The sequence below is a fragment of the Prenolepis imparis genome, unplaced genomic scaffold (assembly GCF_030444845.1).
Source record: "Prenolepis imparis isolate NDT839.2.m4 unplaced genomic scaffold, iyPreImpa1.0 SCAF_14, whole genome shotgun sequence".
Classification (NCBI taxonomy): Eukaryota; Metazoa; Arthropoda; class Insecta; order Hymenoptera; family Formicidae; genus Prenolepis; species Prenolepis imparis.
Genome location: NW_028141172.1, coordinates 10,119,247 through 10,134,612, shown reverse-complemented (window position 1 = coordinate 10,134,612; position 15,366 = coordinate 10,119,247). Strand labels below are relative to the sequence as shown.

Below are 15,366 nucleotides of genomic sequence, written 5' to 3'. Positions count from 1 at the left end.
AGACGAATTATTAGACTAAGCTAATCCAACAAAAGAGTCAGGCTTTCCATGACTTATTTGCTAAGAGAAACAGATGTATGTAAATTCTTATTAACCTTTATTAACCCATTCTCGCGTCCTTCTTTATTTCCTGTTTGACATACAAAATATTTTTGATATGCATGAAGAATTTTGATCAGATATATAAAAACAGATTTTCTAAAAATATGATTTATATAGAACTTAGTACATTACACATTTTATAGTAATTTCACCTATCTCTAAATCCTATTTATAACTAAAATCAAAAGTAGATATCTATTTGAACACTGGTATAACTAGTTGTTATTTTTTGATTTTTCAGTGTTAGTAAACGAAATATATGCTAAAGTTTTTTTTATGTAAATATATATACAGACGTATAATACAGACATATTTTCAAATATCTCAAATAGATGTGCAAAAATTTGTTTCGCTTTAATATACACATGTTCAAATAATTAATTAATTGTGCCAACTAGATAATATTCATATTGGATGCAATTCTGCGTCACTTCTTAGATCTATAATATTGTTCAGACAAAGTTTAAAATTTGGTCTAGCATTTGCTACACCCCAGCAACGCTGCATCAACTGATATAATGAGGATGGACAACCGAGAGGCATCTGCAACTTGCCTCCCTCGCGTACGTAACTTATCACTTCGAGGAGATTAGATTTTGTAGAGTAAGGTTGGTCACCCAATGATGTAATCTCCCACATTAGGACTCCGAATGACCAAACATCGCTCTGAGAAGTAAATATTCCGTTCACTAGGGATTCCGGTGCCATCCAGCGAACAGGAAGCAGACCTTCTCCTTCCTAAAATAAAATTTTAACAAAGATAAATCTCCTATTCTAATTATCCATTTTTGCAATAAGTATTCTTAAGCAAAAAACTAATATTTTGCATTATACATTTTGTTTACTAATATTTTGCATTATACATTATATACATATATATTGGAGAAATATATATAAAAATATATGCATAGTCTTCATTTTTCTTAAATTCTATTTGACTTAAAGATATAATATAATAATATAAAGACGCTACAATAGAAAAACACTTTCAAAAAGTTTCATCTTTTTTAATTAATTATATCTACCTTGCGGTAATAGTCATTTCTGTAAATATCTCTAGCAAGTCCGAAATCACCGATTTTGACGATACGATTCTCACGATCTCTCGCAGACACTAAACAATTTCGGCACGCGAGATCTCTATGCACAAAGCGCAGCTCTTCTAAATAGCAACAGCCTCGCGCAACATCTTCGCACATAGCGAGCAGATCTTGAAGACGCAAAGCGTGTAAATCAGAAGGTTGTAATATTCGACACTCTCTCAAATATTTTAGCAGATCAGTTTCCATTAATTCCAACACGAGTAATGGAGAATCCTCGTCTAAGCAGACAGATAGTAATCTTAACACATGTTCGTGTCTAAAGTGACTCATAAGCTTAGCTTCTTGCAAGAATTTCTTTTTTTCTTCGACGGAAGCACAATTTTCTAACATTTTTATGACAACGGATGTCTCTGATCCCGGTTCTTCTAAATCCTTGACATTCCCTTGATACACCTACGAAATATTAAAAATTAAATGTAACTTTTATTAAACAAGAAAAGATAATTTAATTTTATATAACATTATCTCTATATATAAGTGCCGTCCGTCTGTCTGTCTGTCTGTCTGTCTGTCTGACCGCGAACTACTTCCACATTTATGGACCGATTCTCACGAAATTGGTACCAAAATTTCGCAAATTCTTCGGGGAAGGCTGCTATGTGGTCTTTTTTTTAATTTTTATACACCCACGCATCCACCCACGCGCATGCGCATTTATGGACCGATTTTCACGAAATTGGTACCAAAATTTCGCAAATTTTTCGGGGATGGCGACGATGGTGGTTTTCTTAAGTTTTACATCCCCACTCATCCACCTACGCACTCACCCACGCACTCACACATTATTGACCGATTTTCACAAAATTAGTACCAAAATTTCGCAAATTTTTGGGGGATGGCGAAGATGGAGATTATTTTAAGTTTTACACATCCATCCACCCACCCACGCACCCACCCATGCAATTACACATATCATAAACTTTCGTGAAAATCGGTCAATAAATGTGTGAGTGCGTAGGTGGCTGAAAGAGGGTGTAAAACTTTGTAAAATTAAAAAAAACCGGCATCGTCGTCATCCCCGAAAAATTTGCAAAATTTAGGTACCGATTTATAGCAAATCAGTCAATAAATGTATGGGTGCGTGGGTGGGTGGGTAAAGGTGTAAAACTTAAAAAATCCACATAGAAGCCATCACCTAAAAATTTGCAAAAGTGCGTAGGTGGGTGCATGGATGGATGGGTGGAGATGTAAAAATTAAAAAAAAAAACATTTATCTCCGTAACATTAAAAACCATGTGATACCTGTTTCACGAAAATCAATAAATAAATGAAGAAGTAATTCGCGGTCAAACAGACAGAACAACTAATTTTCTCTGCTAAAGCAGGTTTTATACAGGCTTTGAGGACCGCGCGAAGCGTGGTCCGAAACGCTAGTAAATATATATTTTGATTTATTTTCAATAATTCAACGACAAAAAATAAAGTGCATATGTATGTCTCATAAAAATTAATGTATTACTATTTCTTTTAAAAAGTTGATTTATATATCCGAAAAAATTGTATTCTCACCTTAAGTATATGCCACTTATCTTTATAATATCTTCCAATAAAATAAGCGCTAAAAAGATCCTCTTAATATTTAGGAGAAAAATTCTCTAAAGAGATATTCTTAACATGCAAGAATATATACTTGATGAGATGTTTTTTTATCCGTGTATTATTAAAATTATTAATCGATATAACAAGAAACAGTCTTACAAATGGACATTTGTTACTTATTACATGTATATTTAAATGTTACACATTTAATTAAATATTTTTTATGTATTTGACATAGTTAAATACACATTTTTGCTTATTATGTTATTATTTTTAATATTAACTGTAAACTCATAAATTTAAATAATATTTTATTAATTTTCATCTTAAATTTATAATTTATTTCTTATATTTATTTATTGCGGCGCTGAAGTTGCAAAAGAAATTAAAAATATATTCTCAATTTAAAAAATGGAAATATTCTTATTTATTAAGAGGACTTATTAATGCATTTCAAGAAAACAATTTTTTCGGTGTTAGATTTACTAAGAAATGTGTATTTCTCATTTCTACATCTAAACATTAATGACATAAAATATGACGTTACGAAAAATTTACCATTCCGAATGCGCTGCTGCCAAGAAGTTTCGTTAGTGTGATTTGTTCACGTTTGATTTTAGTCAGCATAAATTTATTTGGATTATATTGCAACGCAGGACTGTATAGCGCATTATGCTGAACGTTTCCGATAAGTACCTCATGTAGAATCCTAGTCAAAACTTGCTCGTTATCTTCATTGCGTTGTCGGTATACTGTTATAAAATTATAATATATTAAAATAATATTATGCATTGCAAATTTTAAATTTTATTCTTTTAACAAATAAGTTCATATTTTTTTGAAAAATCACTCTACTTATTACATTAATCATAATTTGTAATTAAAAAAATGTGTATCAAATATACTTACAACAATAAATAAAGTAGCAGATGCAGATTACAATAACGATAGCAGCAAGGCTTAACATCAATGTTAGATTATATTGCGTAGCTCGAATTATTGAATCGTCACCTTTGTTACATAAAAATATAGTTTTAATTTTTTTGTCTTATTTGAATATTTCTACTTATAATTTTATTATTAAAAATCTTTAATTCTTAAAATTCTGTAATACATTCATATGTATATCAAATAAACAGATCATATTAAAATATCTACATATTATCATATTTGCTTACCAAGTGTTTGAAAACTAAATCTCTCATCAGATGGCCATGTAAAGTTCTCGTACTTAGGATATGTCAGTATCAAACGAAACTTGTATAAAGTTGCCGGTAGCAAGTTTTCTATATAATACATTACTGTCTCATCATTATTCGTCTCAAAATTATCTGCGATTTGCCTCTTTTGCATCACATCATTTTTGTATTCCAGTATGTAATGTATCGTCAGATTAACGCTAGTAATCCACGAAATATTCATATTGTTTTTGTTAACTCCGCTCAAAGTAATATTGTTCGGTTCCGAGTACGTGTATACAGTTTTGCTCAAACTGTCATTATATAAATTGCTGTAGTTAGCTGGATACACACGTACATATACAAAGTATTTCTGTTCTGGCAGCAACGGTTGAATTATTGTAAAAAATTTGTTGTCTACTTTATTATTAATAAATGGTTCTTCTATCGGTTGCGTGCTGTTCACCAAGTTAATTGACTCCCAATATACTCTATAAGTTACTGTCGCACAATTCAGTTTCGTGGGTGGAATCCAATAAACTGCCGCTATAGTCGGCGTCAGAACCTGAACGTTCACATTTTCTGGTGCATTGAGTTTGCTTTCGTTAGTTCTTAGTATGACTTCCGATCGGAATTGCAGGTCCATCGATAATTGATCAAAGTAAAAATTGCTCACAGCTAGCTTCAGCTTGTATTTTGTAAACGGTGTTAAATTCTGAATATCATAATATTGCTCGTATGTCTGTATATAGAATTCATCGAACTTGTTATGAAGATTATTATTCAAACAGCTTACGTAGATGATATATTTAATAGTAGGTATGTTGTTTTTGCATTTGTGTTTGCGATTTGGTTTTGTAAAGTTCAAAACAATATTTTGCGCTGTTATTTTTACTATTGTAATATTATAATACTTTTCATCAGGCGTAAGGCATTCCGTCCGAGGATATGGTTGTAAGGAGGATGATTTACCAAACGATATTATGGGAGCAAAGTGATCCGTGCTTTTTATTATTTGCACGTGTTTAGATGCGTTTTTTTCACTGTCGAGAAGTGCATACTTCTTTTTTAAAATATAAAGATAAGTACCTGATGATGTATTTACATTATATCTATTTGCATAAATGTTTGTTTTATCAATTATCAAATGTGACGTAAACATCGTGCCAATTTCAGCGATTGAAATTGAATTGCATTTATTTATTTTAATGTTCGCCACAAATAATTCATGTCTTTCTAGCCAGTATATTAGCGGCTCCTCTGTGATGTCAAGTATCATATCATAATAAAATCTTGAAAATGATACATCGTATGCACAGAAGGTCGTATTGGTTTCTAAAAAAGGTTGCACATTTTTTCCGTCAAGATCCGATTTCATTATTACAAACTGCATACCTAAAAACTCTTCTATCCAATATAAAAATCTGGAAAATATATATATTATTCTAAATGTGTATTATAAAATATAATTTTAATCATGAAGTTAAAAGAATAATAAGCTTAGGTTGTTACAATTTTATGATAATTAATAATTTTATGATTCTTTATCTTTATTACAAAATCATAGTGAATTACTGCAAAATTGGAAAATAATATAAATTCCTAACTGAAAGAGACAAAAATGTTCATTTTTTCAAGTGAATAAAAGTTAACGTACCTCATAGACGGCTGTATAGTTAAATAAATAAGATTTTCTCTGCTAAAAATCTTATCATATTTGACTATGCCATTTTGCCACATTGTTAAGTCCAGCTTTATAATGGATTTTGCTGAGTCGTCATATTCCATCCAATATAGATTTCTTTCTATCCAGTCGATGCAGAGATTGCGTGAATTTGTTTTAAGGCTAGTTATTTTTGTAATATTATTTGTATTCATATCCCATATCATTAAATCTTTTGTATACTCAAGCACATTAATAATCGACTGGAGCCAATAAATTTTATGTTCTGCTACAGAATAAGCGACATCTCTTGTAATAAAATTGTCATTAGGGATATTAAAGTTATTAACGTAGGTTTTTGAATCTAGGTCCCATATTTTGATACTTCTGTTTGTTTTTATTAATAATTGAGGTATTGGATTTTCATGCGTGGTTGATACGTTCATTAAATCCGTATAAGGACCAGCACCAGCTTTAGTATGCGCTCGTACTCGATAATAGTACGTTGTATTAGGTTTTAGATTATGTTCTGTGCACTCCATTGTAGTTAAAATAGTTTTGTCGTCACAGATTTGAATCTTTTTTAGGTTTTCGATGAACCAACATTGTACTGTATATCCTTGTATCACTTTGTTTCCAAATTTAGGTCGATTCCATCTGTAAGATAAATTTTAGTCTTTTCATATTTAACATTTTTTAACAAAATTAATATTTTTATATGTTAAATTTTAGAGAGAAAAAGGATATAGACTAAGTTAGATTCTTCACCTGAATGTTACAGAAATGTTGATTTTTTCATTTAGAAATCCATTGAACTCTACGAATGCTCTTGGCTCGCTTGGAATTTTTCCTACAGATTTTAAGATGGTACATATTAATATGTTTAAGTTGATTATCTCGGTAAATTAAAAAAAATAATAATAATTTAACGTGCAATGAAAATATAGAAAAAAGAAAAGAAACTTATATTACAAAATTAACATAGCAAGTTTTTAAAATAATGAAATAACATACAATCCTTGTGAATGTGTGTGTGTATGTATGTGTTTCAAGATTTATGTTAGAGAAGTAATTGCTAAGTTATAATAAAAAAAGCTTCCAATAAAGTGCTAAACACTTTTCTAAAATTTCCTATTTATTCACAAATCAGAAGTATATTATTTGCGACAGATTTAAAACAAACAAGAAAAATAATGAAATTGATGGTGTTATCTAAATTCTGCTTTATTTTACATACAGTGTATACATTTTTTTCTCTCTTTTCCAAAATAAATTTTATATTATCTTTGTTATTAGAAAATAGTTTGATATTTTTTAAATTTAATTTTTACTCTCTTAAATTTACATTATACTTACAACTTTTAAATTTTTTGTTAATTTTTTATTAACGTTCTATATATTCATTGCATCTTACCAATAGATTCAGGGTTCATGGACATATTTGCAAATGTAACTTCATCGACTTCATTGACTTCATTTCTTATAGTCACGCTATCAGAATAATTCTGATCCGGCTGGAGATTTTGTAAAATGAGATGATTGTTGTTTTCGGGCACTGGAATATCCTTAATGAAATATAACATAAAAAAGAAATAAGTAAGGCAGCTAGGCCAGAAATTCCACGGTATCTTTAAATAAAATAGTAAATATAAAAATATATATAAATAAGATTACCATAAAAAATAACATATATGTCGAAATAACTAAAATGAGCATAAAATTTTTTTTATCCCGAGACCTTTCGCTTGCCGGGCGACTGCTCTCACCAACTGAGCTATTCAGACCCTTGCGTTTCCGGGACTGCGAACCGGGTGGACGTGTATCCGACGCGGGTCCGCGATATCTCTGAGCTATTTCACGAGGTTACCTCGTGGGAACTCAACGAGTCCTGGTGTCAGGAAGGCGGAAGGGGATGGTATACGCTTTCAGGCAGGGTACGCGACAAACAAGACAGCCGTAGTGTAATCAAACTATATAATTAACTTTGGCAACGGTACAAAAGGTATTCCACGAGATCGCGGACCCGCGTCGGATACACGTCCGCCCGGTTCGCAGTCCCTGAAACGCAAGGGTCTGAATAGCTCAGTTGGTGAGAGCAGTCGCCCGGCAAGCGAAAGGTCTCGGGTTCGATTCCCGATTCAGCGACTTTCGGATCTATATTTTTCTCGCCTATAATTCTATAGGGGGGTTAGAGGGGATTCGGGAAATAAATCTCGAATTGAGATTATTCCCAAATAAAAAGTCTTATAATATAAGAATTAGTCTTAGTCAGTGTTGGTCAATAAAATCTTAACCTTGTTATAAAATTTTTTGTTTTGTAAAAATATAAACATGATATTTTTATTTATAATTCCATTCCTCATTTATAATGTGTTAAATATTATGTAATTTCATTTCTAAAATATTTATTTCTATTATTTTTCAACATATTTTCTTGCAAAATATCAAATATGATTCTTATATTAATAAAAAAGTCACACAGAATAGGCAGAATAAGGATTATTTAATAAGAATTCATAATTGGTTCCATTTTAACAAATGATATATGAAAATGTTACTCTCTTCGATTCCTGAAGCAATTTTGCTGATAGTTAGAGCTAATTATTTAATCTTTTAGCGATTGTTAGTTAACTTTTTAGAACAAGCGAGTTTACTTTTTAATAATCCGTCAGTTAGGATTAAAATTTCAATAATAACGTTTGTATTTCAAGAATAAAAATGTTTAAAATATTGTCTTTTATGTGTATATATGTGATTATACAAATTATATAAATTTTTGTACTTAAAATTTTGTCGAAATTCTTTTTGATTATTGTTATATCTTTTAACGCAAACAAATTCTAGAGAACATGATACCATATACCTTCGATTACCATTACCACTATATATAAGAATATGTGCATATTCTACATATAACTATTTAAATGGATATCTACACTTGTCAACAAAATTAACGCATATGTATTTTAAGTCAAAATTTCGCATAATTTCAAATAAGCATAACTCCGCTAAAAATGATCGGATTAAAAAATTTTTTTTTTCACTGTCAAGCTTGAAGTCTCTACTTTACAAACTATTGGTCAGATTTTTAATTTATCCTCCTCCCCCGTACGCTACTGCTTCAAAAGTAAGGACGTGTTTTGTCTCTAAAAAATTGCGTATTTTGACGCACTCCACGGGGTAAAATAAATTGTTTTCGCAAATCTTATCATAACTATCGTAAAATGTGGACTTTTTACTACAAATTGAAAAAAAAGCAAAGTTCATACGATTTTTTTTCGCGTAGTTATTACATATGAAAGTTACCCATACATTTTTTCCATTTACCGCCAGCATTAGTATTACCCGACACGCACCACAAGGTTGCTGGTTGGATTTGGCGCATAGCGTGTGTGTAAGTGTGTGTGTATGTGTGTATGTGTGTGTAAGTATGCGTCCACACGTGCGTGCGTTCGTGTAAATACATCTATAAATTTTTACTAGTTAGATTGCTGTTACGTATATTGTTCATTTAACTATTGGCCCTATAAAGTTAATTGATACAATTTGAATTTTATTGTACCAATATAGTCGACATTCCTTTATATGTATACAGGGTGTCCGGTAATAGTCGCCTCAACCGTCGTGTGCAGGTAGAGCTAGTTAAACCGAGTAGAAAAGTCCTCTACCATTTTGCGATATTCTCAATAATAAGAGAGATAATAATTAATAAAGATCGACCAATTCGCGTGACGACGGCGAGAAGAGACAGCCCAGTTTTATGTCGTTACCAAGCATGCGGCGAAAAGAAACAGTATAATGTTACACGGTTGCTAAGCGCGCGATGAAGCGGGGAGGAGTACTTTACAAAAGACAGTAACTCCATACGAGTAGCGCTAACTCTGGACCCCCGAGTGGGCTGTCTCTTCTCGCCGCACGCTTATCATCGCGCGAATTGGCTGATTTTCTTTAATTTATTTCTCTCTTATTATTGAGAATATCGCAAAATGGTAGAGGACTTTTCTACTAGGTTTAACTAGCTCTACCTGCACATGACGGTTGATGCGACTATTACCGGACACCCAGTATAGCACAAATGTAACTATCCTTGACACATCAAAATGACGCTGACTCTTTGAATTAATTTAGTTAAATAAAAATTATTTTACAAGTCTTATTATATATATATCATTAAATTATTATAAATATTTAATAAAGTAAATAAGATCTTTTTACAAATTGATGAAAAATCATAAAACTCAATTCAAGTGTCATATACAGTATGTATGTATCAAAATAGTGAAAAATTAACAGAGAATCTCTTTAATATTAATAATTATTATTCTTAAAAATAGCAATAGAAACACAAACATAATACAGTCAAATTTTAATATTTCGTCTTAATTAAGATTAATTTTGTACTATATTTGTTAGAATTTAATTTATATCTCTATAAATTCATATATGGCGCTTGAGGTTAGTACTATATCAAGTGCTGCCCCTATAGTAACTTATGTATCGAGTATGCGCTCTCTTATATAGCTTTAGCGTATGTCTTTTTGTCCTGTCTTGACTTATTTTCCGTCCGTTGCACTGTGATTACATTTTTTAGTCTAATCAAGTGTTATTATTTATCACTGCATTCCTCATCCCGCAAAGTATACCTGCTACAATACAAATTATACATCCATTTATAAGCAAAATAAAATTTTCAAGTTCTATACATCCTTTCTCATTGCATCATACTTTTTAGTTTTTTGTATAGTTTTATTTCATTATATAGTATGTGATATTATTATATTACACGTTTTAGTTACTCAAATAAACTGCACTATTACTTGTAATAACATTTAATTGTTTTTTAATGAAGCGAAAAAAATCTCTTACCTGCGTGAAATTTAAATCTGGACACACAGAAAGGCACTTTTCCTGAGGATTGTCCAGAACGGTATGATTCTGTGTCAAAATCGCGATAGCTGCCTTCACCAGCATTAAACTTTTCAACGTATAATCTCAACTTAAACATAATAATTTCGGTGAATGTTGGCGCTCAATTTTTAGTCACCAGTATTGTTTTTCTTTTTATTCTATGGATGATTCAGATTTGATCTAATCGACTCGATACTTTATTATGTGCTCGATGAATTCTTTAGAATTTAGTTTGCGAATCGCATTATTATCTTACAATTATAAAAATATTTTTATTATTAATATACATATATCTTAGATCATATGAGAAAACTTCTAGTAAGTAAAAGGTAATTTTTATAATTTTTCGATGAGAATCAATAACAATACAAAACGACACGTATTCACTATTGATTGTATCGAAGATAATAATATATCTTTTTTCTAATTTTTTTAAATATTTCGTAAAAATATAATCAATAAAAAGATAATTGAACAATTTATAAGTAATCCAAAAATTATAGAAAATTAATTTTTTATCACTTTCACCGCTATTCAAGCATAAAATATTATCCACGTTGATATTTGTCATATTTTTTGTTTCACTAAAAATATAAACAATTATGATTACTTTTTTTATGCATATTGTATATTGTATACTATGCATGTTTTTAAAATCCACTATTTGTGCATATTGTTGTGTGATATTTATATAACAGTATTTGAATCAAATGACGCGCAACATTGTCTTTTTTCGTGGCAATCGCAATCGTAACTGACTCCGCAGACTAGACCGATCTGATCATGCTTTATTTGCTGCGCTCTGTTTATGATTCACTTCTCTCTGCTTGATCGATGACACTCATTGTCAGTGTTTCTTCCAACAGTTACTTATTCCAACAGCTTTCACGAATAATTATATTCTATATATATATATATATATATATATATATATATATATATATATATCCTATATGAGGCGCATTTTTAAAGTAAGGTCCGGTTTAAAATAAAAAAAGATCTTGACATTTAAGAATAATTTATTATAAGCAAAAACTTCTACAAGCTTACTTTAATGCAATAAATTTTGTGTTCTGCTATCGAACAATCGAATTCGAACATCGTATTAAAATCATGATTAAAGAGATTAGCGTAGGTTCATGAATCCAGATCCTATTTGAATACTTTTGTGCAATACGAATCAATTAATCAATATGAATTATGCAATACGAATTAATTAATAAATAATTAAGGTATTGGGTTTTTATGCGTCATTGATACGTTCATTAAATCTGTATAAACTTATTAAATAGCTGATGTCTGTCAAAAAATATTAATGAAAAGTTTATTTGTTAATTAAATTTTAAAATAATAATATATTAAGAATATTAAAATAGTAATACGTTGTAAAATGATACGCTATAATATCTTATTCGCAAATAATATTTTTTTTACAGAAATCAGTTTATAACTGTCAAAAATATTAATCCAGTTTAAAATATTGTAACATATTATTTAAAACATTACTTTTACTTAATATATTAATATGAAATGTATATTAATATGAAAATTGAATTAGCAAATTAACGCCTCAAATAGCTGCTTTCTTTAAAAAGTGTTAATTGTCTGTCTAGCATGACGCGTATCAATTTGACATAAGTGTATAACTTTAAGAAACTATGTAAGTGGAAATTAATTATTTCATTTGTTAATCCCTCATTAATGATATAAAATCTTGCTGTACAGATCACTTGATAAGGACCAAATATAGAGGTCGAAACGTTGTGATTTTCTTAATAAATACTGCCAGTTTGGTCGAGAGATAAGGTGCCATTAATTTGTTTTTATATTACTGGTGATTCTGATTTAACATCTACCAAACCTATTATTGTTTTTGATACAATCGAATATACTACACTCGTTACATTGTACATTGGGTTTAATCGAAGAGAATATATTATATAGTTATATAGTTTGATCATATAAATCATTATAATCGATCTTGAAATAGAGTTTAATCAAGTAAGAGATAAAAATTCGAAATTTATCGAGATACATGAAGAAACATCAATTCGATTAGTAGTATTTAAATTAAATCATTGTGAAGATTACATGGAACATTTCATGGTCATAGTCGAGAATCGTATGAAAGCCGATCGAGTATAAATATTATATCTACAAGAAAGGAAAATTGTTATGTTAGAACCGTTACAAACGTTATGCGTTTTATTAAAAGTGTTAATGCTAACGAGAATGACCATAACGTTTTCGTCAGAAAATCTAGGGATTTTGGAAGATCTTTGAAGCTCTGGTCCAAAAAGTTATCAAGAAAAGTGTTGTGTGCCTCGAACAAGGCACTGGGGTTGCGCCGAATTAAGGATGAGGATCCTCGGGTCGACCGGGACGTCGTAGGAAGATAGGAAGATTATACTCTCTTCTTTTGATTAAATCGACTCTTATTTCTGATTAAATTTGGTTTCACTTTATTTCTCGACCTTTCTTTAAATATATATATATATATATATATATATATATATTCGCGTAACATTCGATGTTTGGCTAACGAGCGTTTATTAGTAATTCTCTTAATGATTCAGATTTTTTATTAGTGAGTCTCGTCCTGATGTTCCGGATTCTTATTAGCGACCACGTCTTGATGTTTAGGAATTGTATTCGAGACTCCGTCTTGATGTTTAGGAGTTTTATTCGAGACTCCGTCTTGATGTTTAGGAGTTTTATTCGAGACTCCGTCTTGATGTTTAGGAGTTTTATTCGAGACTGCCTTCGCGGGCGGGCTCTCCGTCCTATATCCTCTTTGTTTCTTGGATTTCTTTCGGGCGAGGCCCTTGGAAACAAGTCCCTGATTGGTTAACAATACTCACGCGTTTTTGGTCTAATTGCAAGCGAAGCAGGTCGAAGTCCCTGGCCTTCGCTTGCAGCTCGCGATTTCCGGTGCTTCGCGCGTGTCTCGCTACGTTAGCGTTTTCACGCGACGAGCGTTTGTCGAGAGCGCTCTTTTATAAGCAAAAATGTTTTACAGTATTCTATAAAGATATTCAGTAAATTCTAATTTCTAATAACTACTGGTTATAGTTCGGGCTATAACATTCCTCCCCCGTAAAAAAAAGAAAAACGGAGGTACGAAGTTTTTCGCTTTCTTATCTTATTTTTGTTAAGATTATTTCTAATGCTACGTACAGTTATAATTCCCGTTTACAATGTAGTTTTATAATCGTTTCTTATTATTTTATTTTCGAGCTGACCGTCACATTGTATGGTTATCGTTTGTTCGGCGTCCGTCGAGTATAACCAAGTGTGCTCTTGGTGTAATGCTATCCATAACATGTGGGTCGAGACATAGTGTCTTACATTACATTTGCTCTGATAATGTTGTCGCTGCGTATACATTTGAATTTCGCATGGTGCGTCTAAATCTACGCGGTGTATAGGTGAATTGCGTTTACATACATATTGTGTATTAATTTTATTACAATTTCGCAATTCGCTTTCCGTCATTGTCGCATATGTTAATTTTTCTTTATCTATAACAATTATTTGATTATCTATTTTGATATAATTGTATACATTATTATAGGATGGTGTGGGGAATTTTATTACTTTTACAATATCATAGGTCGGTTGCGCAATTAAAGGGAAACGCAAAATAGTATATATTGTTGTCGGATCACAGTAAGTATATAACAGTAAGTATTAGTTTTCTATAAATAGCTTTAGTCTATTCGTATGCATGCGCACTGCTTTTCTTCCTTTTTTAATTGTGTAGTTTACGTCGGAATTCTTTTCGGTTATTACGTAAGGTCCTGCCCATAGTGCATCTAATTTTTTCGATCGTCCCCGTCGAAGCGTCTCGTCGTATACTAGTACTTTGTCGCCTATCTTAAATTTTGTTTCTTTCGCGGATTTATCGTAGTACCCTTTGGCTTTTATTTTGTCTTCTTTAATATTCTCTTTCGCGAGTTGATTTGACGGCCGTATTCTTTCTTTTAATTCTTGCGAGTAGTCGTCGTAACTATACGTTAGTTTGGGCGGTCTCGCTAGAGCTGTCGGTAGGTCCGCTTGATGCCCGTATACTAATTCGAAAGGTGTATGCCCCGTAGCCGTGTGTGGGGTCGTGTTATACGTAAACATTGCGTAGGGAGTCCACTCATCCCAGTCTGTTTGGTCGGCATTTATATAGTGTCTTAAATATTCGGCTAACGTACGGTGTGAACGCTCTAATGCTCCGTTGCTTTCGGGGTGATAAGCTGTTGTCTGAATTTTATCGATTTTAAGTAATTTGCACGTATTCTTAAATATTTCACTTACAAAATTTGTTCCTTGGTCGGTTAGAATTTTTTCGGGAATTTCGTATTCGAAAATTATTTTCGTGGCGAATTCTTTCGCGATCGTGTTAGCTTCTTGGTTTGCGATCGGTATCGCTTTGCTAAATTTTGTTAAATTATCTCGGAAAATTAGTAAATATTTATTTCCGTTATTAGTAATTGTTAACGGTCCAACTATATCTAGCGCGCATTTCTCAAATGGTTTACTCGGCGTGTCCGTAATAATGAGGGGTGCTTTTACTCGTCGCGATAATTTATTTTTCTGGCAGGATTCGCATTTCGAGATATATTTTTCGACGTCTCTTGTTAATCCTGGCCAGTTATGTTTTAATCGAATTCTTTTTATTGTGCGTTCGATTCCCTGATGTCCTCCTGTGGGTGCATCATGATATTCGTAGAGTATTTGTTGTTTCTCCTCTTCGGTATATACTCTAGCGTTATCGGCGAGTTTTTCTTCTCTCTTCTTCCTCTTCTTCTACTTTGAAGATTTCTCTCTCTCTTTTCTCGCTTGCATCTCGAGTTACGTGTCGACTTAGCGCGTCGGCGTTCGC

The 15,366-nt window shown here is 31.6% G+C and overlaps 1 protein-coding gene and 1 non-coding gene across 2 annotated transcripts; one reads left to right on the top strand and one right to left on the bottom strand.

Annotated features, from left to right (window-relative positions):
• Window positions 1–470: 470 nt before the first annotated feature.
• Window positions 471–14,621, bottom strand: LOC145945125 (proto-oncogene tyrosine-protein kinase ROS-like). Its single transcript, XM_083053953.1, has 10 exons — window positions 14,504–14,621; window positions 10,452–10,576; window positions 7,000–7,150; window positions 6,354–6,435; window positions 5,580–6,242; window positions 3,923–5,346; window positions 3,654–3,755; window positions 3,303–3,496; window positions 1,128–1,598; window positions 471–840 (listed from the first exon to the last, which is right to left on the bottom strand). The coding sequence occupies exons 1-10, from the start codon at window positions 14,619–14,621 to the stop codon at window positions 508–510; spliced, it is 3,663 nt and encodes a 1,220-aa protein (XP_082910079.1). The 3' UTR covers window positions 471–507.
• Trnaa-ggc (transfer RNA alanine (anticodon GGC)) lies at window positions 7,657–7,732 on the top strand. Its single transcript has one exon. It is a non-coding gene; the product is annotated as a tRNA-Ala (tRNA).
• Window positions 14,622–15,366: the final 745 nt, after the last annotated feature.

What these genes read in the sequence shown, in the direction of transcription:
- LOC145945125 (XM_083053953.1), bottom strand. Translation starts at nt 14,621, where the DNA reads ATGTTTACGTATAACACGACCCCACACACGGCTACGGGGCATACACCT. An exon ending in CAGATTTAAATTTCACGCAG is followed by an intron (nt 7,151 to 10,451) that starts GTAAGAGATTTT and finishes TATTTCATTAAG; the next exon opens with GATATTCCAGTGCCCGAAAA. An exon ending in GCAGCAGCGCATTCGGAATG is followed by an intron (nt 1,599 to 3,302) that starts GTAAATTTTTCG and finishes AATATTTCGTAG; the next exon opens with GTGTATCAAGGGAATGTCAA.